The 27,039-nt window shown below is 45.0% G+C and overlaps 1 protein-coding gene across 1 annotated transcript in view; it reads left to right on the forward strand.

Annotated features, from left to right (window-relative positions):
* LOC147706979 (cytochrome P450 2K6-like) overlaps positions 1–27,039 on the forward strand; it is a 409,834-nt gene that overhangs the window by 172,047 nt on the left and 210,748 nt on the right. The window contains exon 6 of the mRNA XM_086926208.1: positions 14,251–14,392. Within this exon, the coding sequence (XP_086782334.1) occupies positions 14,251–14,392 (142 nt within the window). The remainder of the gene's footprint in view (positions 1–14,250; positions 14,393–27,039) is intronic.

The following is a 27,039-nucleotide window of genomic DNA, read 5'->3' on the forward strand; positions in this document are numbered from 1 at the left end:
ATTGTCAATCAACCTGGTCTAAGACTCTGAATCTGTTACTGGTTTGGAGGATAGCTGGTAATGCAGAGTCATAGTATTTCATGTCTCTGCATCCATACTGTAAATCAAACCAAAGTGCATATACAAGTATCATTCACACTGTATTTCTATTGCATTACTACTGTAAAGTACGTATTGCTTACCCATGCCAGGCTTGCTTGGTTCTAGAAAATAAAATAACTAAAAGCATATTTTTATACAAAAACAATATGTCTGAAGTTCAGTCTTTGAGTGTGTGAATTTATTTGCTGACTGAGTGTGTACAACAAATGCTTAACTCTGTCCTCTGATACTGCCTTACTGATCGACCACAAATAGAGAGTAGGTTCTATCTAATTTTACCTCTGCCTACCTTTGAGGTTCCACTGGACTCTGAGCACACTGGGGCAGATTTATGTTAACTGGCGCATCCCGAGGATGCGCCAGTTAACATGCGCCACAGTGCGCCACAGCTACGCCACCCATGGTGCGCCGCATTTATGATGCAGCGCACCATGGGGCAAAAACGGCCCAGATGCGTCACGCATCTGTGCCGTAAAAGTGACGCATTGCTGGAGTTGCGTCGCAAGCGCGACGCAGCTCCAGCAATGCTCTGGGGGGGCCTATTCTTTCAATGCTGCCTCAAGCCTTACGCCTGCTTCAAGCAGGCACAGGGTTTTGACGCAGCATTGCCCTGAAAGTGACTGAGTGAAATCTCATAGATTTCACTCTGCCACTTTCAGGAGGCGTTCCTGCGCAGGAACGCCCCCCCCTGCGCAGGAACGCCTCCTCATGGCGCAGTGCTGTACAACGTGAGGCATCTCCTAGATGCGTCACGTTGTAAATAGGGCGCAGGGATGCGCCACGTTTCCGTGCCATTGCGTCACGCAACGGCGGCGTAAACGTGGCGCAAGCCCTTCATAAATCTGCCCCACTATATCTTACTGTGGTATAGTATATACAGAGCCAGCTTCCTACATTGGTGGATCAGCTGTGGGATATACAACTTTGCATTTGTTTGACTACTTGGTTACCACCTGAACACACAACAGCACTCTTAAATTGTCTTTAGAATTCAGATTTTTTCAAATTGGCTTTTTTTGCAAAATTACTAAAAGTCTTGTTAGAAGTTTTTTTTAACAATGTCTCAAAACAAGAACCCAGCTGGTGAAGATAACCACAATGACAAAGAGGACATGGTTGAGTTGCGTGACCTCACCCCTTACCTTCACTTGTCTTTCAAGGAGGTAAAGTCCCTATGTAAAGTAAAAAACATAGCCTTGGGTCCCCATCCCACCAAACAAAAGCTTCAGGAGCTGTTGGATGGGTATGCTAAGGACCACCCATCTGAAAATGGAAAGGACCAGTCAGATGGAGAAGGAGGGGAAGGGGGTGACCTGGTAGATCAACCATCTCCACCTTCTAGGGAGAAAAGGGTTCAAGTACCCTTGACTCCAAGAATCAACCTCTCAGTACCTAGATCTCACACAGGTGGGTTAGGCACTTCTGGGCACATTGAGGACATCCTTAATGAGGAGGACAGCCTTTTAGTAAGGCTGACCAAAAGATTGGATCTAGAGACCAGGTTGCTGGCTCTAGAAAGAGAGAGAGCAGATATGGGCCTAGCACCCATCAATGTGGCAGCAATTTACTTAATAAGGATAAAGAGCAATCTTATGATCCTGAAATCCCCAAAGGGATTGTCCCTAAATATGAAGAGAGTGTTGCTATCACAAAACGGTCCATAGCCTTTGAGAGGGCTTGTAAAATGAGAAAAGTGAAGAACTCACACTGGGGGCACTCCTTTGGGAACTGTTCTCTGGTAACTGCAGAGACAGACTCCTGACCCTTACAGGGGCAGATGCTGGGTACTATGACCTCATGATGAGAACTCTGATTGAAGGATTTGGACTCACAACTGAGGAATATAGAATTAGATTCATGGGGGCTCACAAAACCCAAAGCCAATCCTGGATTGACTTTGTAGACTACTCCGTTAAAACACTAGATGGTTGGTTAACCGGACACAATGTACATGATTTAAATGGACTTTACAATCTGTTTATCAAAGAACATATTTTAAGTAATTGCACTAATGAAACGTTACATCAGCATTTGGTAGACCTAGGTCTAATTTCTCCCCAAGAATTGGGTAGGAAGAAGGCAGGCCAATGGGTCACAACAGAGGTGACAAAAACAACCACTGGGGGTGACCAAAAGAAAGGGGTTACAAAACCTCCCCAGGGGAAAGGTGGTGAGAAGAGAATCCCCAAGATAAAAAGCTTGGGTTTTCCAAAGGGCGCCAAAATCCCGCACAGGGGGGTGGGTCCCAAAACTCTTCCCAGTCCATTAATAGGTACAGGGGGAAAACTTTGACCCTTGAAATGCCAGGTGTAACAACTGTAAGAAGTTGGGACACTTTAACTGGAGATGCTGCTTGCCCAAACATGAAGGCTGCTAGTCCTACTACCACTACTCCTGGGGTAGCAAGTCTCCAGATGGGATCAACAGTGTGCCAAGAGCAAATCCGGTTGCACACTGAATCAGTTCTAGTTTCAGAAGGGGAAGTTGAGTTTGCCACTGTAGCTGTGTGGCCTCCCAACTTAAAAAGTACTTACAATACCCTTCGATTAATGGAACTAGGATAGAAGCTCTGAGGGATACAGGTGCCAGTGTCACTATGGTGCGAGGCACACTGGTTTCTCCTGAGCAATACTTGATTGGGAGATTTTACCCAGTCACCAATGCTGACATTGTAACCACTAACCATGCAATGGCTACGGTAAGATAAGACTGCGGGGGTGGGGGTTTACTGGTCAGAAGCAGGTAGTGGTTTCCCTAAAGCTACCAGCTTGGCAATGACCTGCAAACCTCAGCATGGGCTGAGGTTGAACTGAAAAACCATGCAGCAATGCTGGACATCCCTGAATTGGTGTGTGTAAAACCAAGAGCACAGAGAAAGAGACAGGGTGAAAAAGACATGTTGGAGCCTTAACGTATGACCCAACCTTCCAAGAGAAAAGGTAACCACACTGGGGAACCAGCTTCTATACAGCAAAAGGATCAGAGCCCCTCTCCTCAGGGAGAGGACTTGGACACCCCAGAGGGAACTGATCCCATTGAGCTTGGGGGACACTCTATGGAGGAGCTGTGCCTTGGACAGCAGGACTGTCCAGCTCTTGAAAGCCTGATGCAGCAAGCTGCTGCAGAGGAAAAGGGAGATGTCAGTGGTACCCACAGAGTTTATTGGGAAGAGGGTCAACTGTACACTGAGGCCAGAGGCCCAAAACCTGGAGCCACTAGGAGAATGAAAGTGCCTGAGAAGTACAGGGAGTATCTCTTAACTTTAGCTCATAACATCGCCCTAGCTGGACATCCGGGCCAAACCAAGTCTTGGGAAAGGCTAGTTAGCCACTTTTACTGGCCCCAGATGTACCAAAAAGTGAAGGAGTTTGTTACCTGTCAGGCCAGTGGCAAGACAGGTGGCCCCTCAAAGGCCCCTCTGATAGCATTACGTGTGGTGGGGGTTCTCTTTGAAAGGGTAGGTAGGTGTGGACATAGTGGGTCCACGTGAACCTCCCACAGCATCAGGGAACAAATTCATTCCAGTGGTAGTGGATCATGCCACTAGGTACCCTGAGGCAATTCCTTTTAGGACTACTGCAGTAGTCACGGCCCTCATTGGTGTCTTCACCAGGGTAGGGTTTCATAAGGAGGTGGTTTCAGACAGAGGTTCCAACTTCATGTCTGCTTACCTAAAACTCATGTGGAAAGAGTGTGGAGTGCAGTACAAGTTTACTATACCCTATCAACCACAAACCAATTGCCGTGTTGAGAGATTCAACAAGACATTGAAAGGCATGATTATGGCTCTCCCTGAAAACCTCAAAAGGAGATGGGATGTCCTCTTACCATGTCTGCTTTTTGCTTACAGAGAAGTGCCACGGAAGGGAGTAGGGTTTTCCCCCTTTGAACTTCTGTTTGGCCATCCTGTGAGGGGACCAATCTGTCTTGTAAAAGAGGGTTGGGTGAAGCCTTTCCAAGAACCCAAACAAGATATTGTGGACTATGTGCCTTTCCTAAGGTCCAGAATGGCTGAGTAGATGGAAAAGGCATCCACAAATCTTAAGGCCAGCCAGGAGCTTTAGAAGCAGTGGTATGATCAAAAAGCTGCACTAGTTGAATTTCAACCTGGGCAAAAGGTATGGATTTTGGAGCCACTGGCTCTCCAGGACAGATGAAGTGGCCCTTACCCTATCCTAGAAAAAAAGAGTGATGTCGCCTACTTGGTTGACTTGGGCACAAGCAGGACACCCAAAAGGGTTATCCGTGTGAACCGCCTGAAGCTCTACCATGACAGAGCTGGCATCACCATGCTGATGGTGACTGATGAGGATCAGGAGACAGAGAGTGTACCTCTCCCTGACCTCCTCTCATACAGCCAAAAAGATGAGTTAGTGGAAGGAGGTGTCTTTTCAGACACCCTCTCTGCCCAACAGCAGACTGATTGCAAACTAGTCTTGCAACAGTATGCTAAGCTCTTTTACTTGACCCGTGGTCAGACAAACTGGTGTACCCATGATGGGGACACTGGTGACAGTTCACCTGTCAAAAACAAAATCTATTGACAGTCTGATCAAGTCAAGGAAAGCATCAGAGCTGAAGTCAGCAAGATGCTGGAGTTAAGGGTTATTGAACCATCTGAGAGCCCCTGGGCCATCCCAGTGGTTCTAATCCCCAAACCTCATCCGCAGGGTGGAAAGAGAGAAATTAGGTTCTGTGTGGACTATAGAGGGCTCAACTCTGTCACCAAGACAGATGCTCACCATATCCCAAGAGCAGCTGAGTTGAGAGACAAATTGAGTGCAGCCAAATTTCTAAGTACCTTTGACTTAACTGCAGGGTAAAGGCAAATTGTCATGGCCCCAGGAGCAAAAGAAAAGAGAGCATACTCCACACCTGATGGGCATTATCAGTTTACTGTTATGCCCTTTTGTTTAAAGAATGCCCCTGCCACTTTCCGGAGGTTGGTGAACTGAGTCCTTACTGGATTGGAGTCCATTAGTGCCGCTTATCTAGATGATATTGCTGTCTTTAGCTCCACCTGGCAGGATCACCCGATCCACCTTGGGAATTTATTTATTTTATTTATTTATTTTCTTACTTATATAGTGCCTAAATCACCCCTGTGGGGGTATCTCTGCGCCTGTGGACGAGTAGGAAAAAAGCTAAATCTGTGTGAAACATCTAGAGTAGAAATGTTTTCAAGGACTTTCTGAAATGGAAATGGTCCGTGATCTGCCTCAGTGATAGCGGGAGGGAATTCCAGATTCGTGGGGCATGGTAGGAAAAAGCCTTCACCCCAGTCCTGGCCTTATTAATGCCTGGGACTTTGAGAACAGATTTAGAACTGGAGCGCTGGTCTCTAAGGGGGGTGTATTGACTAAGCTTCTGAGCCAAATATGATGGCCAATTGCCATGCCCTGCCTTATGGGTGATGCAGCAGATCTTAAATTTGATTCGTGTGCGCACCGGAAGCAAGTACAGCTGTCGCAATAGCAGGTTCGACGGAGATCTATAAGGGGCAATCTGTACCAACCATGCTGCTGTATTTTGCACCATTTGCAAACGATCCAGCAAGGCCTCATTAGTTGATATCAGTAGGGCATTTCAGTAATCAAAGAGGCTAAGGACTAGTGACTGGATAGAAGTCTTCTGTGTATGGTCTGGAAGAAATGGAAATACTCGCCTCAGCAGTACATGAAAGCATGAACTAACTGTTTGAGACACCTGCTCTTTCATGTTTAAACTCTGCTCAATGCGCACCCTTAGATTCTTTACTGATGCCTTTGAAGCAGGGGGGCACCCAACTCCCTATGCCACTCTGGTGTCCATAGCCTGGTGGCTTCTCCAAAGAGCATAATCTCTGTTTTCCCGGCATTTAATTGGAGATAGTTAGTACACATCCACTGAGATATTGCTAGCATGCCGGTAGAGAAGTTGGTCTGAGCTGTTATCAAAGGAGAAGGTAAGCTGGGTGTCATCCGCATAAGATATTGATACGAATCCATAAGTCCTCATAAGATTTGCCAAGGGAGCCATATGGATGTTGAAAAAGTAGGGCTTAGACAATATCCCTGCGGGACTCCCTTGTACAACTTCCTGGACTTAGACCTGTAGGGACTCAGGCTGACTGTCTGGGAACGGTCAGAGAGGAAACTGGTCAACCACTGCAAGGCCTTTCCTTTTAACCCAGACTCCTCTAATCTCCTGAGCAAAATTTGATGGTTGACAGTGTCGAAAGCCGCCGAGAGATCCAACAGCACCAGTAGGGTGGACTGTCCTCTATCTAGTGCTAGTCTAATATTGTCCGTGACAGCCACTAGGGCTGTCTCCGTACTATATTTTGGCCTAAAGCCTGATTGTGACATATCCAGGCAATCTGACGCTTCGACATACGCTGATAAGTGCTTGTTAATATGTTTTTCTAGCATCTTGCTCAGGAGCGGTAAGAGGGATATGGGTCGCAAGTTAGATAGATCTTTCATAGAGGCATTGATGTTTTTGCATAGTGGAATGACCTGTGCTGCCTTCCATTCAGAAGGTAATTAACTTTCCTTTAATGATGCATTCAAAAGGGAACAGATAGAAGTGGACAGCTGTTTTGAAAGACTCGCCAAGACTTGGCTGGTACAACATCGAGAGGGGAGCCTGATCTGGCAGTATGTAATAAGGCTTCCACCTCTTCACAGGTCAAGGGGGGGAATCTAGTCAGAGGTGTCTCCTTCATGTCAGGGAGGTGTTCATATGTTATGTCCGGACTCTTGTTACCAGATGTAAGGATTTTATCATAGATAGCCTCTATTTTCAGCTCAAAATATTCCCAATGGTGTCGCATAAAGCTTGGCAGGTAGGTTCTTCCAGATCACACACTTTAGGATTCGTAAAGAACATGAGGATCTGTTACAATACTTTAGGGACGCTCCCTGCCTGGGTTAATTGCAAAGCGATGAAAGTCTTCCGAGCAATTTTGATATTTTTGTGGTATTGGGCGAGGAGAAGCCTATATTTTTCTTTATCACCAATATCGTGGGACTGTCTCCACCACCTTTTAAGATGTTTGCAGTGTCCTTTCTCAATACTTAGTTCAGCAGTAAACCAAGCTGCTTGAGCCTGTCTTGACTTACCCGTAGAGGTTTTCAAAGGTGCAAATTAGTCGATTGCATATTTTGCTAATTTATTAAAGCGAGCTAACCCCTCCTCTACCTTTCATGTTCCCTCTCCCATAATACAGGAAAGACGGCAAAAAAAGCTTCAGGGGTGATTTTATGCTACTGTCTGAATGAATATTTATAATCAGAACCCGCCTTTTCTGGCCTCTGGGACCCCAGATCCTAAAATCAATAAACGCGTCTAACCAGCTGACTGTTCGGAGGGGATTCACAGGTAATGTGAGATGAGTTTGTAAAAATAATATCCAAGGTGTGGCCGGCTGTATAAATGGGGCCATTATTAGTCTTGGTCATATCTAGAGCTGCAAGATCGTCCAGGAGAGCCATTACTTTCGTATTGTCCACACACTCACTATGTATATTAAAATCTCCAAGTAGGAGAAAGTTGTTGGTAGATATAGCGTGCAACGCTATAAGTTCCACCAACTTAGTAGAGAAATCCGCAATAGGGCCTGGGGGGGTGGGGGCGTAGATTAGGGCTCCCTTCCAGCTCAACTGTGGGGTGAGATCTATCAGAAAAACGAGAATTTCAATTTTTTCGTTACTTAGTTCCTCCAGAACAGTAACTGTAGCCCAATCTTTATATACAATGGCTATCCCTCCTCACGTTTTATATTGTCTATCTAGCCTTTATATCTTATAGCCTTCGGGGAGTGCCACCGAAATTACAGGTGCGGAGCTAGGCTTCGTCAGGAAGCGAAGCCTAAGTCCGGCTTCTCTGAATCAAGCACGTCCCATATTTCAAGTGCGTGTTTTGGCAGTGATCTAATGTTACCCAGAAAGCCTTTCCACCCATGTGATGAAGATGTAATAGTGTTGATTAACTTCCGACCTATCTCCTTAGGATGGGTAATCATAGTAGGTGTATCTGCATGCCTTAATATAGAGTGCACAGAGTCGCTATTCCTCCCTTGGAAACTGCATGCTCTGTATGTGAAAGGTCCCTCTACATAGCTAGGGGTCTCCACATGTTTATACCAATTACACCCTGGTTGAAAATGCCCTCTTATCTTTAATAAGTCACTGCTAGTGTAGACTGTCTTAATGCTTGTGTCAGGGGGTGGTGTTAAAGGAACAGAGTACCTGGCTCCTGGCACAAGAAGGGCGCGGACGGGCGCAGACGGGCTTGCCTTTGGCGCGCCTTCAGCATGCCGCTGGCGCGTCGTAGTAAGCATCCGGTTTTATAGGGAGCCAGGCCACTAGAACGCCGACCTCCCCGCAAACCAGAAATGGCCTTATCTCCCTCCACAGCAATCGAGTCAGACTCGCAGTAGACTGGGGAGGGGCAAATGAGCATTGACAGAGGTGAGAACAAGTTTTGTATACCCCAAAAGAATATGTGTGCTGCCAATTACAATAAAGTTTTAAAAGTTTAAAAAGAGCTGTCCCAAATATGTGCAAACTAACAAAGCAGTCACCAATCTTCAGTATAAGTTTTACTCGTGCACCAGTAATTACCTACACGCGTCCGCTGCACGTCGTAGTAAGCATCCGTATTTATAGGGAGCCGGGCCACTAGAACGCTGACCTCCCCGCAAACCTGAAATGGCCTTCTCTCCCTCCACAACAATCAAGTCAGACTTGCGGTGGACCGGGGAGCAGCAAATGAGCAGTGACAGAGGTGAGAACAAGTTTTGTATGCCCCAAAAGAATCTGTGTGCTGCCAATTACAATAAAGTTTTAAAAGGTCTGTCCCAAATATGTGCAAACTAACAAAGCAGTTACCACTCTTCAGTATGAGTTTTACTCCCGCATCGGCAAATGCCTATGCGTGTCCGCTTTAAATACCCTGCAAACTGCAGGCCTAACTTCCAAGGCGTCCAAATGTCAGATAGGTCAGGGAACTGCGGTATACCTGGGCCACCTTGTTGGTGGAGGCTAGGTACAACCCTTACAGCCCAAGATCCAAGCAATCCTGGACTGGGCAGCTCCAACAACAGAGACCCAAGTCAGGGCATTCCTTGGCTTGACTGGGCACACAGGACATTTGTGAAGGGACATGGGTCCATTGTGGCTCTCCTCACAGAACTCACCTCTAAGAAGATGCCCAAAAAGGTCAACTGGACAGGTAGTTGTCAAAATGCTTTTGACACCCTGAAAGAGGCTACATGCTCAGCACCAATTCTCAAAGCTACAGACTATGCCAAGCAGTTCCTTGTGCAGACTGATGCCTTTGAGCTTGGGATAGGAACGGTCCTATCCCAGACCAATGATGAAGGCCAAGACCAACCTGTTGCTTTTATAAGCAGAAGGCTTCTCCCCAGGGAGCAGCGTTGGAGTGCATTTGAGAGGGAGGCCTTTGCTGTGGTTTGGTCCCTGAAGAAGCTGAAACCATACTTATTTGGTACTCAATTCCTAGTTCAAACTGATCACACACCTCTCAGATGGCTAATGCAAATGAAAGGTGAAAATCCTAAGTTATTGAGGTGGTCCATCTCCCTAGAGGGAATGGGTTTTGTAGTTGAACACCGACCTGGGACTACCCATGCCAATGCAGATGGACTTTCCAGGTTCTTCCACTTAGAAAATGAAGACTCTCTACGGAAAGGTGAGTCTCATCCTCTTTCATTTGGGGGTGTGTGTGCAAGAAAGTGACCTCTTTCTGCATGGTTGTCCCCACTTTTTGCTGAATTGCTGATGTACTTTGACAGAGTGTGCCCTGGGCTCCTGCTAATCAGGTACCCAAGGCCTATGTTCTTTCCTTAAAACTGCAATGAAGTCTAAACCTAATTGGCATTTTTGGCCACCGGTCAACCCCTGGTAAATGGACCCACAGGTACCCAGGGCACTGTGACAAGAGAAGGCCTCTAAGGGCTGCAGCACTTATTGTGCCACCCTTGGAGGTCCTGTACCACTACACTTTGCAGGCTGCATGTTTTGCTGCAGAACAAAGTGAAGAGTCGACATGGCACACATCTCTGTGTGCCATGCCTACAACCCACTGACCTGGCATAGTTCAGTCACCCCTCTTGCTGCGTGCACTATACCAGTGGCAAGGGTGCACCGCTACAGTGTCTAAGTCCATTCTTAGACATTGTAAGTGCAGTGCTGCCAGTAAGAGTATATGGTGCTGGGAGTTTGTCACTACGAACTCCACAGCACCCTAATGGCTACACTGGAAACTGAGAAGTTTGGTATCAAACTTCTGAGCACATTAATTTTAATGAAAAATGCACACAAAGGGCATCTTTTGGCCCCAGCCCTACCTGCCTGTCTCGCCCTCAAGCCTGCTCTTGTGAAATCCCGGTGTGTCCTGCAGTTAGCAAGTTCAAAGCCCTGGAGGACCTGCCTGCCTTCCTTCAACCTCAAAGACTTTGTCTCCTGGATTTGTTCATCTGCAACATCTGGCCTTGGCCGGAATCAGCATCACTCTGCACCCGCCGTCCACGGCACGAGATCAAGTGGGCAAACACCAGGAGGAGGTCACCCTGGCCATCCTGACTCAAGATCTGGTGACCCCTGACCTGCCTCTTGCCTACACCTTCAGTCTAAATCCAGAACGCCCCCATAACCGCGGCCAGGAGCTGGTAAGAAGATCTGACCCCAAAAGGCACCCCTGCACCCAATGCCCGATGGCCTTGGGTGCCCAAACCGATGGTGACTAACCAACTCCTAACTTCCCAGCTTACCTCTCAAAGTGGTGGTCGCACCCAGAAGACCATTGTCCCCAAGCATGCCGGTCTTTGCAAACTGGAGGTTCTCCATTGAAAACAACAGGGCATCTGACGTTGAAACAGCACCTTGCACCTGGCCGCCCTAGTGCTGCTGAGGGTGCACCTTTGGTGGTAATTTGTTTCCCCGTTTGCCCTGAGCTAAATTCCAGGAGCTTTGCTCCCACAACCCAGTGTTCTGCTTGCCAGCAGCCACCAACCGGAGGCCTCCAACCCCCTGTTGGATAACATTGGGTCTCAGCACTCTGCCCCGGCCATCCTAGTGCCTCTGAGGGTGTAACTAGAGTGCATCCTTGACCCTGGGGGACCCCATAGTCTACCCTCAGAACCTCAGCTCCCACTACCAAATACTTACCTCAAAACTGATAACTCTATTTCCTCCACAAGGTAACATTGGCTGTTTCATAATGTAACAAAAGTGATATTACTTACCTGTTTTCAGGAAATTTCCCAGAGTAGTATCTAGATATACTACTCTGTGTAAGCATAGTAATCTCATATGTTACTAACCTGCTATTTCACTAAAAAGCGTATTCAGAGCGATGCAGCAAGTCATTTTTCTGTGCCGCGCTGCGTTAATTTCGAAGCAGAGGTATGCAACATATTTACAACAATATGTTGCATCGTTGTGCTTCCCCCTGCACTAGCGCACAACCTGCATGTTTGTGGGCAACGATGCCTGCGTTGTAGGGAGATTGTTTTTGTGCCGGAAGGGGCATCTTCCTGCACAAAAACAATCAATTGACGTGATTTCCTCTTCCAATGCATGCTGTAGAATGATATAGGGGTAGGGCTTTTAGTGTAACCAGAAAGATTGGTTCTCAGACTAGCCAATAACCCCCGTTGGTGTGTGAGACAGGAACAAACAACAATCTTGTAAGCACAGTCCCAGCACAATTGGTTGGGATACTATAATGGTGTGCTAGTCTCTTTCAGATCAAAATTGCTGTGGTCGACACCAGTGTAATCTTTAAAGTTATATAATGAAGCAATAACAGAATGGAATCAAACAACCAGCCGATACGTGTTTCGTCACAAGGCAACTGACCCGTGGCTCTTCAGGGCTGGGGAGGATACAAAACATGGGGTGAGGGGAGTTAGGAAACATTTGGAAAATTGAGGTTGGACAGTTAAATAACCCTTAATGGGATATGGGAAGGGGATCACCCTAAGTGTGAGCGAAGCCTGTGTTTTAATGAAAATCATGAATGAAATGTTACTTTAGTGTGTGTGCAGCTTTCATGGTGTGATCATCATGACAGAAGCGCAGGAAAAACATGGAACCTAAGTTGTGTGACAGAGTAAAAAACAACAAGTGGGCACACATGATAATGTGTATTATAGTGGGTGTCCTGTGCTCGGTAAGGAAAGAGAACCCGCGTAGGATAACATAAGACTCACACTGAAGCATGACAACAATCGTGCTGAGAAGATGAGACAACGCTGAATGACAGGGAAAATTTGTCAACTGCTACTCTGCAGTCCAATGGTGATGTTGGCTGGGGTAGGGGGACTGGCGAGACAAATTAAAATGGGTGAATGTAGGATCAAAGAGGACAAAATTCCAGATTTATGATTGCTCGTAAATCTGGAAATGCATCAGTGGACATGGGCGTTACCTGGAAACACCCACAGCAACACCCATGTCACGCACCTAACACGCAAAGTGTTGCGTGAACAGGGGCGATATTTACAAGCATAGGTTAAATCACACAGGATGACTTTGCCTGTGCTTGTAACTATCATTCAGCAGGCTGCGCCACTGGTGCATCACACAACGTGATGCACCAGCGGCGCATGGGGCTTGTAAATCTGCCCCTGCATTTCTCTGCATCCATACTGTAAATCAAACCAAAGTGCATATACACTTATCATTCAAACTGTATTTCAATGTCATAACTACTGGAAAGTACTTATTGCTTACCTGTGCCAGGCTTGCTTGGTTCTAGAACATAAAAAAACAATTGGTCTGAAGTTCAGTCTTTGAGTGTGTGAATTCATTTGCTGACTGAGTGTGTACAACAAATGCTTAACACTGTCCTCTGATACTGCCTTACTGCTAGACCACACTACCACTAATGGAGAGTAAGGTTCTATCCAACTTGAGCTCTGCCTACCTTTGGGGTTCCACTGGACTCTGTGCACACTATACCTCTCTTTCGAATAGTATATACAGAGCCAGCTTCCTACACATGGACACCAGTTACATTACACATGGGAAAATTAATTTTCTTTGTAAGGCACAAGAAGATTATGTGATGCGTTCAGAATCACAGGATGGTAAGCTGATGCAGAGACTAAGAGCACCGATAGGCCTTTAAGGAGAGCAATCCCGGAAAAGCTGCGTAGTTGGACAGTGTGCCCCTCTCAAATACATTCAACTCACCCGCCCATTTTAAAGTTTACTGTGTTGCTGCTAAGCCGCGCTGTGCATGCCTGGAGTAACACGACCTCGCAGGCACTGCTCTGATCCAGGGAAAGGCTTGTTCCATTTAAAAAACAAGCATGGTCGCAAGCGAGTTCCTGTGCAGAGGACCATGGCAGTGTGCATAAGGCACCCGCACAGCAGTGTCCTGCCACAGCAGCCACCGGGGCAGACACTGCTCGTTCCCACAGCAATACTCCAGAGAGATTTAACTTTTGAGAAAAGGTGGGACATGCACCAACCATTAGCCAGTTGGAGGCAACAATTTTTGAATGACACAGACAGCCAATCCACAACGATTGGAGGAATCAAAATCTACATAGTGCATACAACAGATCACCCTACAGCGCAGTCGCTGTAGACTCGACCTACTACAACCATGTGCATAAATAAATAAATCAAGGCACTCTTTTAAATGCATTTACAAAATGAGTATGCTACAACATGGTGACATATTGATTGATAGTTAAGCTGTTGTAACATAACGTGCAATGGAATGAATGCATTAGTTTACTGAACTGCAAGAGCCAGTATCTCACAGTACCATAGATACCAACATTAAGGGCATCTATCAAAGGTGACACATGTTATTGTGTTTTCCGTTTTCAAATGGCCTTCTCTTCAGCTCTATGAGGCCATCGGATGAACAGGGTTCAAAAATCGAAACAGCTAGGGCTAGAGGGTTTAATATTGCCTGCTGATAACAGAGCCAGCAACATGTTAGAGCAAAACAACATTGCTTTTATTGATGGATCCATTAGCAGAATAATTTGCATGTGTATATGGGTATGCTTTCTATCAGGTTATTAACTAAGAACAAAATATAAAATGTAAAAAAAAAATGTAATTTTAATATTATGTTTTGTTGTGGAAATCTCATGTAAGATGTTACTTTCTTCAAAAGGAGAAAACAAACCCACATTCATATTTCCATGAACGCAACTTGCTGTGTGTTGTCACTTCCTTGTTCACGGCTGGAACAGACACCACATCTTCCACCCTCCGCTGGGGGTGCTTGCTAATGATGAAATACCCAGACATTCAGAGTGAGTATGCACATGACTCATAATTTGTTAAAATATTTAGTGGAGCTATTTCCTCAACATAAAATGTTGTTGTTTTGTTGTATGAACGTATGAATGAATGACAATATGAATAAATTAATGAATAAAATACTTATTAAGCACAAACATACACCAGGGAAACATCTTGATGTTAGAACACTGAGAGAATAAAAGAAGAAGCAAAATAATAGAAGTTTTTGATAGATTATTAGGGACTCATGTTAACAGGTTGTCTTTATATTTAGACAAAAAAAAACAGTTTTTATTTTCTCTTGTGAAAGGCTCTGTTTAGGAACCTGACTCTTAAAATATAGTGAACTAGAAAGAAGTATACTTAACAGAGACATACACAACCATAAAAAGGTACACTAAACTATTCCGATGCCCACCACTCGCTGTGGTCGAGGACATAGATGCACCCTTTAGTATTGTGCCGAGGTGCAGGGGTCTCCAGCTATCTGACATAGCAGGTAACACACACACCAGTGGGACTTTGTCTGAGTGGCGATCCACTCCAACCACTGGTTTAGTATACCTTTTTATGGTTGTGTATGTCTCTGTTAAGAATTGAGAGGCATACTTCACATTTTTGGTCCTGAAGAAAGCTGCTACACCTCTACGGAGGGCATTAGGCTGAAACATGTCGACCATCACCACACTTTGACAGGTTTAATCCACTCCTGCTATAGGTTTCATTTGTAATCTTAACCCTGGGATGCCCCAAATAAAGGTTTTGGTATCCTTCGGAGTTAGTTTTAACTCACATTCACCTTCACAAATCTTTGCGCTACCTCCACCACACCCAAATCATCTATAGGTTTTAGTGTACCTCTCAAAATCTACTTAAAACATCCCTGGCTCCTGCCTCTCAGCAAGGGGGTTGTAGCCCGCCTTGTGACCAGATTTGCATTGCGAGGAGGTTACCTTATGATGAAGCATGCCATCCTCAGGTGGGTGAGGGAAACCATCCTCTAAAAGGGACACTCCTGCTCTCTTCTGATATCTTTTATCAGACTCAGGGGCCTTTTCGTGCAGTATGACTTTTTCGATGGGTGGTCATTCACTGCTGGTCTTTAAATCTCCTCATGCCTCTTTTTGTAAGATGGAAGCATTTGTTATACTCACAGAGGCAATAAATGAGACACAAAGAATACATCCAAGACCAATTTAGAAAAAAAAACGTATTTTTATATATATTTTCAAGCAAATAACTTTGTTCAATGGTAAGAACTGTTTTTCTTATCAATTATCAAAGCTCTGAAAATAGTTCAAAATTGTGCACGATTATGTACAATGGATTCCTACAAGAGGAGAAAGCAGAAATGCAAAGAAAATCAGACAGACCATTCTATGGGGTTCACCTTCGCAGTTTGGAGGGTTAGCAAGCCTCGATGCAATGTTCTACCAGCGTTTCATCAGAGACTCCTGGATGCGGCCTGGAGCAGGGTGCTGAAGGCGTTGGTAGCTTGTGTGCTGCAAATAAGCGGGGCCACCTACAAACAGGCTACAGAGGGGGACTTGTAGGCAAGTCCGAGAGCTCCTAAGTGCGGGCCCAGGTCACACAGGCCTTACCAGCATTGGAGCATGGCCGGTTCATTGTTACAAGTTCTGGGCGGGCTGGATGCAGATAAGGTATGTTGGTCACACACTGTACAGAAAGGCAATCTTTGCAGTCAGGGGCAGATAGCCGGCAGGGACAATTTCAGGTCTGCTGGGCCACTCATGGAGTGGGTCTCAGGGGTGCTGATTTCCCTCTTTGGGTGCTTGCTTCCTGGGCAGTTGAAGCCCCAATCTGGACCCTTTGTGGTTGGTCTAGGTGCAGGGCGTCAAGTTCACTTGGGATTGATACCACACAGCTCTGGTCAGTCCTGGTGCCTCCACACTCATAGGGGAGACAGCTCTGATTTTCCAGAGCATGAGTTCCTTTACCTAGTTGGTTGCTGCATTGGTCGGGCCAATGAGCTGCAAGTCGATGGACTAAACTCTGTGGTTTTGGTGCATACAGACTGCAGGGGAGTAGCGTCTCTACTCCAAGGTAGTTCTTGGAAATTGGCAAAGGATGGTAGTCCTCTGGGGTTCTTGGAAGCCATACAGAAACAGGACGAGACAGTTCACCCTAATTGCCTAGTTGTGAAGCAGCAGCCGGTGGTTTGTGCCAAATCTCTGCGACAGGGTCCCAGTTCTCGGGATCAGAAGCTCTTATTAGTCCTGTTATTCTTTAGGTCTGTTGAATATGAAGTTCTTGGTCGAGGGGTGGCACCTACATTCTTTATTTAGGGGCATTAAGGGGAGTGCCAGGTAGTAGCCAATGGACTATTTATCTTAGGATGACTGCACCATCTATGTGACCAATTCCTGTGGGAAGTAGGCATAACCCTGGCCGTAATAGACGAATTCTCTCCAACACAAGATGGAGGATTTGGAAAAGTGGGGGTCCACATCAGCTACCCCACCTTTGGGATGGTGCTGTCTAGGTGTGGGCCTACCTCCCAATTTAACAAATGTTCTCACCTGTCTTTCTGTCAAAATTTGAGGTCTGGACAGGGGGTTGGAATCTTCAACTAACTGGAGAGGCCTGGGTTGCATTTCAAAAGTAGAATGGCCTTTGAAGCTTCCCGGCCTGGAAAGTAGTTCCTGCTTGGACGAGGTGTTAACACCTCCGCCCAGATCAGGCTTTGTTACCGGCCTCTTAGAGAAAAGGCTTTCACCCCAGGAGGGCAGAAACGTATCTAGTGATGGTAGGTTGCTATGACCAGTTGACAACTGCACTAATATTCACTAGGTAATCAGGGGGCACCTCTATGGCGCCCTCTGTGTGTGTGTTTTTTTTTAAATAAATCCAACACTGGCATCAGTGTGGGTTAATTAAGACAAGATGTTTGATGCCAACCATTGTGTGGTGCAGTTAAGTTATCATGGAGCTGGGGGCTTTGTAATGATTAGTGTCTAGCCCATGTTCTCGGTATGGGTTCGCTGTTCACTTGCAATGTCTAAGAATGTACTCCGACATTGTAGGGTCAAATTTGCTCAGGCAGATATGTCCACACATGGGACTTGGAGGCCAATTAGGATGTCATGCGGAAAGCCTCTGAATGACAGTCAGATTCCCCTTGAACGTGTTAGAACCTATCTGCCTGAATCGGTTGGAAACAATTCCGATCGACCAATTACGATGCTCGCGGTCAGAAGGGAATCCGAGTCAGCCGGAGCAAATTCATACAGCTCTACAGACAGTGTTTCTGACCGACCGATTCCAATGTTGGATTCCGATAGCCTTTTCGAGTCGGACTGTCCAACACGCAAAGGCTGTCGGAAAGTGACTTTGGGGGCCCCTAGCAGGCCCCCCTTCATACTGAGGCCTCTGTTTGGGGGCCACGGGGGTACCAAACAAACCCCTGTAAAACCATGCTCAGTGTGGCAGGCACCATGGACAGAGTACCAGGTTTTCCAAAGACACCCCTTTTCTCCGTAGGAGCCAGGTTTGTAGGGCGGAACACAGGCTCCCATTTATGGGAGTGCTTGCGAATGGTGTTCGGGTGCATCGTAATTGGTTGTGCAGAACCGTTGTTCACGAATCTGTGGGAACCGAATCCGAAAAGGAGTCGGGCACAAAGTTTTTGCACTACATCGTAATCAGCACCATTGTGTGCCCTGCCTCTGGGCTGTAAAGCCTGCTATAATGATGTATTACTTATATCTCATGCATTGTCTGTAGGCATGGAACACAGGGCTGTGCACCATGTCAACTCTTTAGTTTTGTCTGCACCCAGCATGCAATGGCAGTTTGCATGACCTTGGTGAGGAGTCCCTAGGGTGGCACAATTCATGCTGCAGCCCTAGTGGACCCTCTTCAGTCCCAATGCCCTAGGTACCAGGGGGACCATTTACTAAGGACTTACAAGGGGGCTACAGTCATGTCAATTGTGGAACAATGGTACATTTTTGGGAAAGACCTCTGGCACTGGGGAACTGGTTAGCAGGGACCCAGTCATTTTCAGTCCGAATTACTTCAGGTATCAGGTAAAATTTGGTGGTTACCATTTAGAAATGGGCTATTTCCAAAACTTTAATCAACAGTTAGTTGCAGGGCACTTGGTTTGTAGTTTGTTCCATGCCTTGAAGGTTTGATCTTAAAAAGACTTTTCACCTAGTCTGGGTTTTTGGAACGGGGGAATAATTGCACGAGTATTTTTGGTAACATAGGCAATAAGAGAACCGGAGCCGTTTATTGAGTTACGGGCTAAACAGAAAGCTTTCACAAATGCGCTTTCACTAGAAGCACCTGTTTACAGACATTTGGGGCCCCATTCTTCATGGGGCGGAATGACGGGTCGCTAGTCCTTCTGGTCCCAGTCAATTGGATACTCTTTGGAGGTTGTTTTTTTCTTTTTGTACTACTGATTGCTTGTTGGGGGTTCAACAGCTTGTATGTCTTCTGGTTTGTGTAGGCCCTGCCTCCTCCCCGCCCCCATTCTTCCCTTTCTGGCTGCCCCACTACTCCTGTGCTGTCACTTGACACCTTGCTGTCGCTACCATTGTCCTCTTTCTCTCTGCTTTCCCCTACCCCTGCCATCTTTCCTCTATGGAAGATCCAATCAGGAGTGTGTCTCTTAAGCCTAGATAGGATAGTCGACCTACGATAGTTAATCCTGGAAAGAGGGGATAATGCAACTACCATATCCCAAAACTAAAACATGATTACTCTGAGGCTTTTTCTGCGCAGTTTAATGTGGTAGGAATATGCAGGCACTTCAGCATTATTTGTGTCTCCAAAGACAAGTTTTTGACAATTTTAAGACCTATGGGTCTCATTTATGAGGTTTTGATGTGAAAGTTCATGTTTTCTGATGATGGTGGTGAGGGGGGCCATGTAGATGTTGAAATGCCTGGGGCTGAGTGAGGATCTTTGGGGTACTTCACAGCTGAACTCTGTGGATTCGGAGAGGAGGGACAGGAGTCTGATGTTTTGGGTTTGGCCTGTGAGAAAAGAGCAGATCCAGCCAAGGGCGGTTCCTCGTATTCCAGCGTCGGTGAGCCTGGCAGTTAGTGTGCGGTGGGAGACGGTGTTGAAGGCTGCTGAGAGGTCTAGAAGGATGAGGGCAGCCGCGTGGCCCTGGTCGAGGAGGGTGCAGATGTTGCCCGTGGTGGCTTGGAGGGAGGTCTCTGTGCTGTGGTTGCTGCAGAATCCAGATTGGGAGGAGTCAAGGACCGAGTTAGCTTCTATGAAGTTGGTGAGCTGGTGGTTGATGATCTCCTCAGTGACTTTGGCAGTGAAGGGGATGAGAGAGATGGGTCTGTTCTTGAAGTCCGTCGGGTCTGCAGTGGGCTTCCTGAGGAGGGGCTTGACTTTTGCACATTTTTAGCCATCGGCGAATGTGCCTGTTCTGATGGAGCTGTTAATGGTATGTCAGAGTTCAGGTAGTATGGCAGAGGCGGCTCTATGGAAGATGTGTGGTGGACAGGGGCCGGTGCGGGCCCCTGAGTGTATGCTTCTCATGGTCTTGGTTGTGTCTTCTGTGATGACAGTGGTCTAGACTGTGATGGTAGTCTGGGTTGTATTGCTGGTTGAAGGAGTGGAGACGGTGCTTAGGTTCTGCTCATCAAAGTTGTCGTAGAGAGTCCTGATATTGAGATGGAAGTAGAAGCTGAGCTTGTTGCAGAGGTCCCGGGAGGGAGGGATGTCGGAGTACTCACTGAGGGGTTTGAAGAATTGCTATATGATGCTGAAGAGTTCCTTAGAGTTGCGGGAGTTGGTGAGGATTCTCTTCTAGATGAAATTCTTCTTTGTGGTTCTGATGAGTCTTATGTCAAGGTGGTCTTGTAGGTGGAATGTGCTTTGGGTGTTTTGCTATTCCTCCAGGCTTTCTTGAGTAGTCAGTAAGCGCCCTAGGATTCTTGGAGGTTGGTGGTGAACCAGGTGGCTTTCGCAGTGTGTTTTCTGTCGGAGTTCGGGAGGGGGGTGAGTGTTTCTTTGCAGTCGGTGATCCATCTGTGGAGTGCGTTGGCACAGAGTAATATCGGGTGTGGTGGAAGGGGGATGCAGTTGAGGGCGGAATTGAGGTGCTCCTCTGTGATTTTGTTCCAGTTCCTGTATGGGGGGTGAGGTGTGGGTTTGTGAGCGGTGGGTTTCGAGAAGGAGGTGGACACAGTGGTGGTCTATCCAGAGGGGCTGCATGGCATTTCTGAAGTACATGTTGTGTCCTCCAGCGAAGATGGGGTTGAGGTTGTGACCTGCATTGTGGGTAGGGGTGGTGAACAGCTGTCTCAGTCCGATGTTTGTGAGGTTGTCCAGGAGGGTGGAGGAAATATGGTAGCTGGGGTTGTCGAGGTGGAAATTTAGGTCTCTGAGGATTACGTAGTCCGTGGATGTGAAGGCGTGGGACGCAATGAGGTCAGTGATGGTAGTGGTGATGGTGGCACGCAACATGAGAGGTCTGTAGGCAAGGGTACCACGTAGAGTCAGTCTGGGGTTGACCTGGATCTGAAAAGGACGAGTAGTCATTAGTGCAGGATGTGGTGAGTCGAAGGGAGATTTTGTGTATGAATGCCCGCAAATGTACACATTTATGGGCATTCTCAAACCTCCAAGGTAAATCATACCTTGCAACTCCCACTTCCCAGCTTTTGAGTGGGATTTGCTTCTGCAGATATTGCCACACTTGAAGTGGAGAAATCTACCAAAGTAAATGAATTTTCACTTGACAGGAATGCTTTCTGATTCTAAACTTACATTGTTGTCTGGATTTAATTTTGTACATACATCCCAATGTAGCTTACCCTCCCTCACGCTTCCATTCAATCTTGTCATATTACCCTTAACTGATTAATCCTGCTACAAGAAACGTGGAACGTAACACCAAAGCATATAGCAGGATATGAAGAATTTCATATAATGGCAGAAAAAATCGCCAAGTATGGACACCCAAGAGGGGGTTTGTCCTTATATACAACAATAGAATATGACTGGAGAAAACTGGATCCAAGTCATAAAATTGGAATGTAATTACCCCACATACGGGGAGGAAGTTAGTTGTCTTAAATATATATATTCATCCCGAAAAGAATAAGAGAATTAAAAAACTGTTAAACCTGATAAATATAATAAAAATGTTACAAGTTACACATCAAAATCACGAGATGATAATCTCAGGCGGTTTTAATTGCAATCTGACAGGGGGTAACAACAACAAGAATAGAATACAAAAAGCATGGAACGAGCTGAAAGCACTAGGTCTTGTCATATTAAAGGGAAACACGAAGGGAGACCAACCAGCAGGTATTACCTTTTCTTGTGGAAACATACAATCAATTATAGATTATACAATAATTAGTAAGGACCTTGTACCCCTGGTCGATCACTTCCGTATTATAACACGACCGGAGAGTGACCATTTCCCCCAAGAAACAGTCCTATACCTAAACATACTGCAAAGAGAGTGTGTAGCTTTGCTATTCCCATTACCAGAAACATATAACTTAAGGAAACTCAAATGGAGAGGAATAATAATCGAAGAGATAATGGACATGGTGAAAAAGCACATAGAGAATGCTGAGGACTCAGCAGCGCACTCATTGGCAAAAGATTGGGAGAAGTTAAACACGTCCCTACTGGACAAATTCCGAGCAAAGCCAGGAAGCAAAGGCACGTATGGGGCCAACAAAGAGCCATGGTACACAATACAGCTGAGAGATAAAAAAAGAAACATCGCCAAGGAGGTAAGACAAAAAGCAGGAGCAATTAGAACGGGAAGAGACAGTGACAATTGTAAGATTCAAAAAATGAGAAAAGAATACAAGGAAGAGTGCAGAGTAGAAAAAAAGAAATACACAGAAAAGATATGGGAAGACCTGTTGTGGGCAAGTAAATTACCGAACAGCAGGGAATTTTGGGGTTTAATTAATAAATTAACAAAAGTAAATGGAACTCTACAAAACGTAGGAATAAGCGGAACAACATAGCTGCAATACATTGCTAAATTGTACAATCCCAAAGCAAGACCACAAATGCGTGAAGAAGAAAGTATAGACAAAGTAAAAGGAAATGCACCACAACCAGAGGCAACCGTTCCCAAAAGGGAGGGAGTAAAAGACCTAACGAGCTGGGAAGCCAACGATCCAACATCATTGACAACAGTAAAATACACAAAATTCCAGATAAAAAAATTTGAAAGCTGAAGGCGCCGCAGGACCAAATGGACTACCAAACGCCCTGTTCAAACGAGACCCTGAAGTTTGGGCTAAATACCTCACACCACTTTTTAACCAATCGTTTTGTGACAACAAGATGCCACGATCTTGGAGCGGTAACCTTCTTCACCCAATCTACAACAACGGAAGCAGAACAGAACCTGGGAACTACAGGCTGATTACCCTTATCGATGTAGAGGCTACACTCTTCGCCTCATGTATTCTACGACATCTACAAGAGTGGACAGAGGAAAATAACATTATCCCAAAATTTCAAACTGGCTTTAGACGAGGCATGGGTACCATCTTAAACCTATCAGCATTGACGATCTTGACGGAAAAAGCAGAAAGGAAAAAGGGAGTACTATTGGCCTGTTACATCGACTTGAAATCTGCTTTTGATAGAGTGCCACGCAACCGCCTGTGGAAGAAACTGACAGCATGGGGACTCCCACAGACACTGATAGACACATAACATCATTATACAGAGAAACATGGGCCACCGTAAAGTTAGGAGACGGAAGAAGAGTATCGTCAAACATAGACATAACAAATGGACTAAAACAAGGCTGTGTACTCTCACCATGTTTATTCAACGTATATTTGGCAGATTTAAGTAACTACCTGCTACAAGTAAACGGACATCCGCCAAAATTGGCAAATGAGCCAATCCAATTTCTGCCATACACAGATGATATCGTGGTGGTGAGCCAAACCCCAATAGGGCTGCAAAGGGCCATAAACAAACTAATAGACTACCTGGATTCACAAGGTCTGGAACTAAATAAATCAAAAACCAAGGTGGTAAGACTGGTGGGCCCGAGGCCAGGAAAATACAAATGGTACGCAAAGAACTCACAAATAGAGGAAATAAGTGCATATAAACACTTGGGTATCATTTTGGCAAGAAATTTGTCTTGGGTGGATCAGAAAAGGGAGATCACAGCAAAAGCCCAACGATTAACCTTTGCCTATAAAAACAGCTCTATGAGAAATTGGAATGCCCTTCACATGGGCACTTCCTAAAAATCATGGCAGCATAATTGCTCCCAACCTTATCCTACGGATTGAAAACATGGCACGGCCAAAAAATCAACATCTTAAACAAACTACAAATCAAGCTCTGAAAAGCAGTATTCAACCTTTTTAAAGGTTCCTCGCCAGCACAAATACGTCTGGAATTTGGGCTCCAAAACCAAGAATTCCAAAGGAAAGCAATCTTTGCAAAATTATGCTGGAAACTCAGAGCGGCGGAAGTGGGAACATTGAACAACCTATGCTGGACAGAAATAAAACTACAATATGATCAAAGAAACCCAAACACTTGGGGTGACCATCTGCGTATTGCCCTGGAGGAACTAGAGATCGAAGAAGCATGGAATAGCAAGCTGGAAAGGTCCTCATTCAATAAAGTCTATAACAACAGGGCAAAGGCGTTATCCTTTGTGGAAGATAAAAGGAGATTGGCCAAACGCCACCACGCATGGGTCGTAATAAATTCATATATAAGCTTAAAACCACAACCCTACCCAGCAGCCCACTTCCGACTATCATTAAAAAGGAGGTTCATGGTATTTAGATTTGGCGATCACTACTCGAAGGACTTGGTTCCCACCAGGAAAAATAAACAGCAAACAAAGACTTGTCGTTTATGTGGGTACCATATAGAAACTTTAAGCCACCTACTGTGCGTCTGTGAATCAGTAAAAGTAGAAAGAAGGAACTTGTTGAAAACAGTCTTAATTGATTCAAATGTTCGCACGTGTAGACACGCGGTAACAAGTTGGATGGGTGCTTCATCAAATATTTTAATATGTCGGGGGTAAAATTCAGGATATTAGTAGAAAATGTACTCACGAAAGCTGGAAAAGATTAAATGCTTGGGGCCAGGAAAGGACCTTTTTACAGAAATTGTAAATATTTTAACAGAGTGAAAATACGCTTCGCTTTTAATTTTTTCATGTTATAGATTGTATTTTTATATGCTTTATGGTTATTAAAAACCAAATTAAGTTATTTTTTGACTGACTGACTGACTGATTTCTCTGCCTTGTACAACATGACACAAAGCAAGTATCAGAATTTAACCATTGCTATTAGGAAAATCTCAATTTATTCTTCCCACTGTCACTGCCTCAGTTCAAATCACTATTCAGTAGGAAGGGGCACCGTTAGAGCCTTTGAAAGTGGTATTCAATTGGCTGTGGCTTGCTAGTTGTCATTGTGACCTAGCTTTCATTAAAGATGAAGGTCCAATTAGAGCATGTTGTAGTTCAGCACAAAGAAGTGAAATAAAAAAGAGCAACTAGTGGCAATTGTTAAAAATAGCTTTGGGACCTGTAGGTTAAACCACAATGCAATATCCACGGGAACGTGGCTTGACCTACATTTCATGATGCCAAAAGTGGAATATGGGTCAAGAAAATACCTAGTCTGGACTGGTGATTTGAAAATGTTGAACTTGTACCACAAATTCATCAGGTAGTTGGTATTTCTTCAGAGGAAATTTTTGACCATGCCAAAAATCAACCCACCTGCCTGAGGTCAGATCTTAATGCAAGGTCAACGGATGGAATTTTGAAATCTGCCCTGCCTTACTGTTGGTGCTGCATATTGTAGCTCGTTCTGAGGTTCAACATTGCAAAGGAAGGATTAGAAAGGCCAATTTCTGGTTTACTTCTTCAGCACTTATTCGAATGAACGCAACCCATTTACTTTGGGATTTCAATAGTCACCACAAACCCTGCTGTTCCAGGACCTTTCCAGTGTTTCAGCATGCAGTTCCTGAATCAGGCTCCTCGAGCAGGCATTCTCCCAGCAGATAAAGAAATATCCTCAAGCATCATGTCAGGCATTTGGCACCCTATTTCGAGAATCAATTCCTGAAACCCACAATTTTTGTGTAAATCTCTTTTGTGTTTTCAGAAGAAAAGGAAACATTGTATAGTTTCCCCTGTTCAGGGATGGACTACAACTTTGGCAAGAATCAAGTTAAGTTGACCGGGTTCACCATAACATCTCTCAGATAATGCCAATACTTAAGTAAACATACATATGACTCCCCAGCCTTTAATTCTCTCCTCTGCCCTCTGTGACTCCAATTTACAGAGGTTAAACCCCCCCCCTGGCAGTATCCCACTCTCAAAAAAATAATAATCAAGACATAGGCACTTCCTTTTTTGTTGCTTTCTCATGGTCTCCCCCTATGAGCTACATGTGTGAGCAGTCTCGCCTGACAGAATGTTTTTTTATTTTTTTTATTTATAGTAGTTAATTTATTTTTTAATGTCCCTTTTTATATTTTCATTTTCCACCCTAATGAAATTGCCATTATTTCAGTGCATGGGGACAGCAAAATGTAATCATTCCTACAAAATTATTTGATCATAGATTTCTTTTTTTTTTTTTTTTTTAAATATCTTTATTCGAAAGTTTCCCCCCCCCCCCCTTTTTTCTGTTACATCCAATGTATTTTCAACATTACACAGTCTTTTACACCAAATACAGATTTGTGTTGCTAAATAATAATATGCAGATTTAAAACACTAAGACACTAAACATAAGTATAGTACAACATACATCATATCTGTTAATCTTATAGACCAAACAAATTTCTCAATTACTACCACAAATAATTTTCCTACATTTCCATTGCTCAATGGGAAACCATATCTTACCCCCCAGAGCTTTTGCCTTCCTTCCTTTTCTGTCATATATGGCCCTCTCTAAGTTATATGTAGCTAGTAATCTTGCTACCCAAATCTGGAACGACGGTGCTGATTTCTCCTTCCAGGCTTTTGCAACAACTATCCTATATACTGCTGTAACCATGAATAGGAATTCTGGATAAGTTGTATTTTCCTCTAAGCTTACTCCCAGAATTATCAGCTCATCAGTTAATTTAGTTTTTATTCCCAGTGATTTCTCCAGAAACTCTTCTATTGCCAATTTTAAAGTGTATAATTGCGGACATTGTGTGAACATATGTATAATATTAGCCTGTGCTGAGTTGCACCTTGGGCACGTTATTCCAGTAGAACCTCCCCAACTGGCTATTCTAGCTGGTGTGTAATATAGTGAATAGACTGTTTTGTAGTGTTGGGTTTGGAGTGTAGCTGAGCATAAAATAGTTCGACCAAAATCCAAGGAAGTTTGTAGGTCTTCCGGTCGTGCCTTTACCTGTTCTCTCCATTTATTACTGTATTTCTCTCTGTCATCTGTTTTGTAAACTTGTAGCTCTGCATACAACTGTCTTATTGAGCATAAAAGGCTGCTTCCCAGGTAATCCATTATCCTACAACTCGCCATCCCTCCTGCACCCCCCGTTTTTGTATGGAAGTAGCTCCTCACTTGTAGATATTTGAAGAAGCTATTCCCAGCTATTCTATACCTATGCTGTATGTTTTGGAACGTTAATATTGCTCCCCCTACGTCCATTAGGT

This window comes from Lissotriton vulgaris, chromosome 6, assembly GCF_964263255.1.
Source record: "Lissotriton vulgaris chromosome 6, aLisVul1.2, whole genome shotgun sequence".
Lineage (NCBI taxonomy): Eukaryota > Metazoa > Chordata > Amphibia > Caudata > Salamandridae > Lissotriton > Lissotriton vulgaris.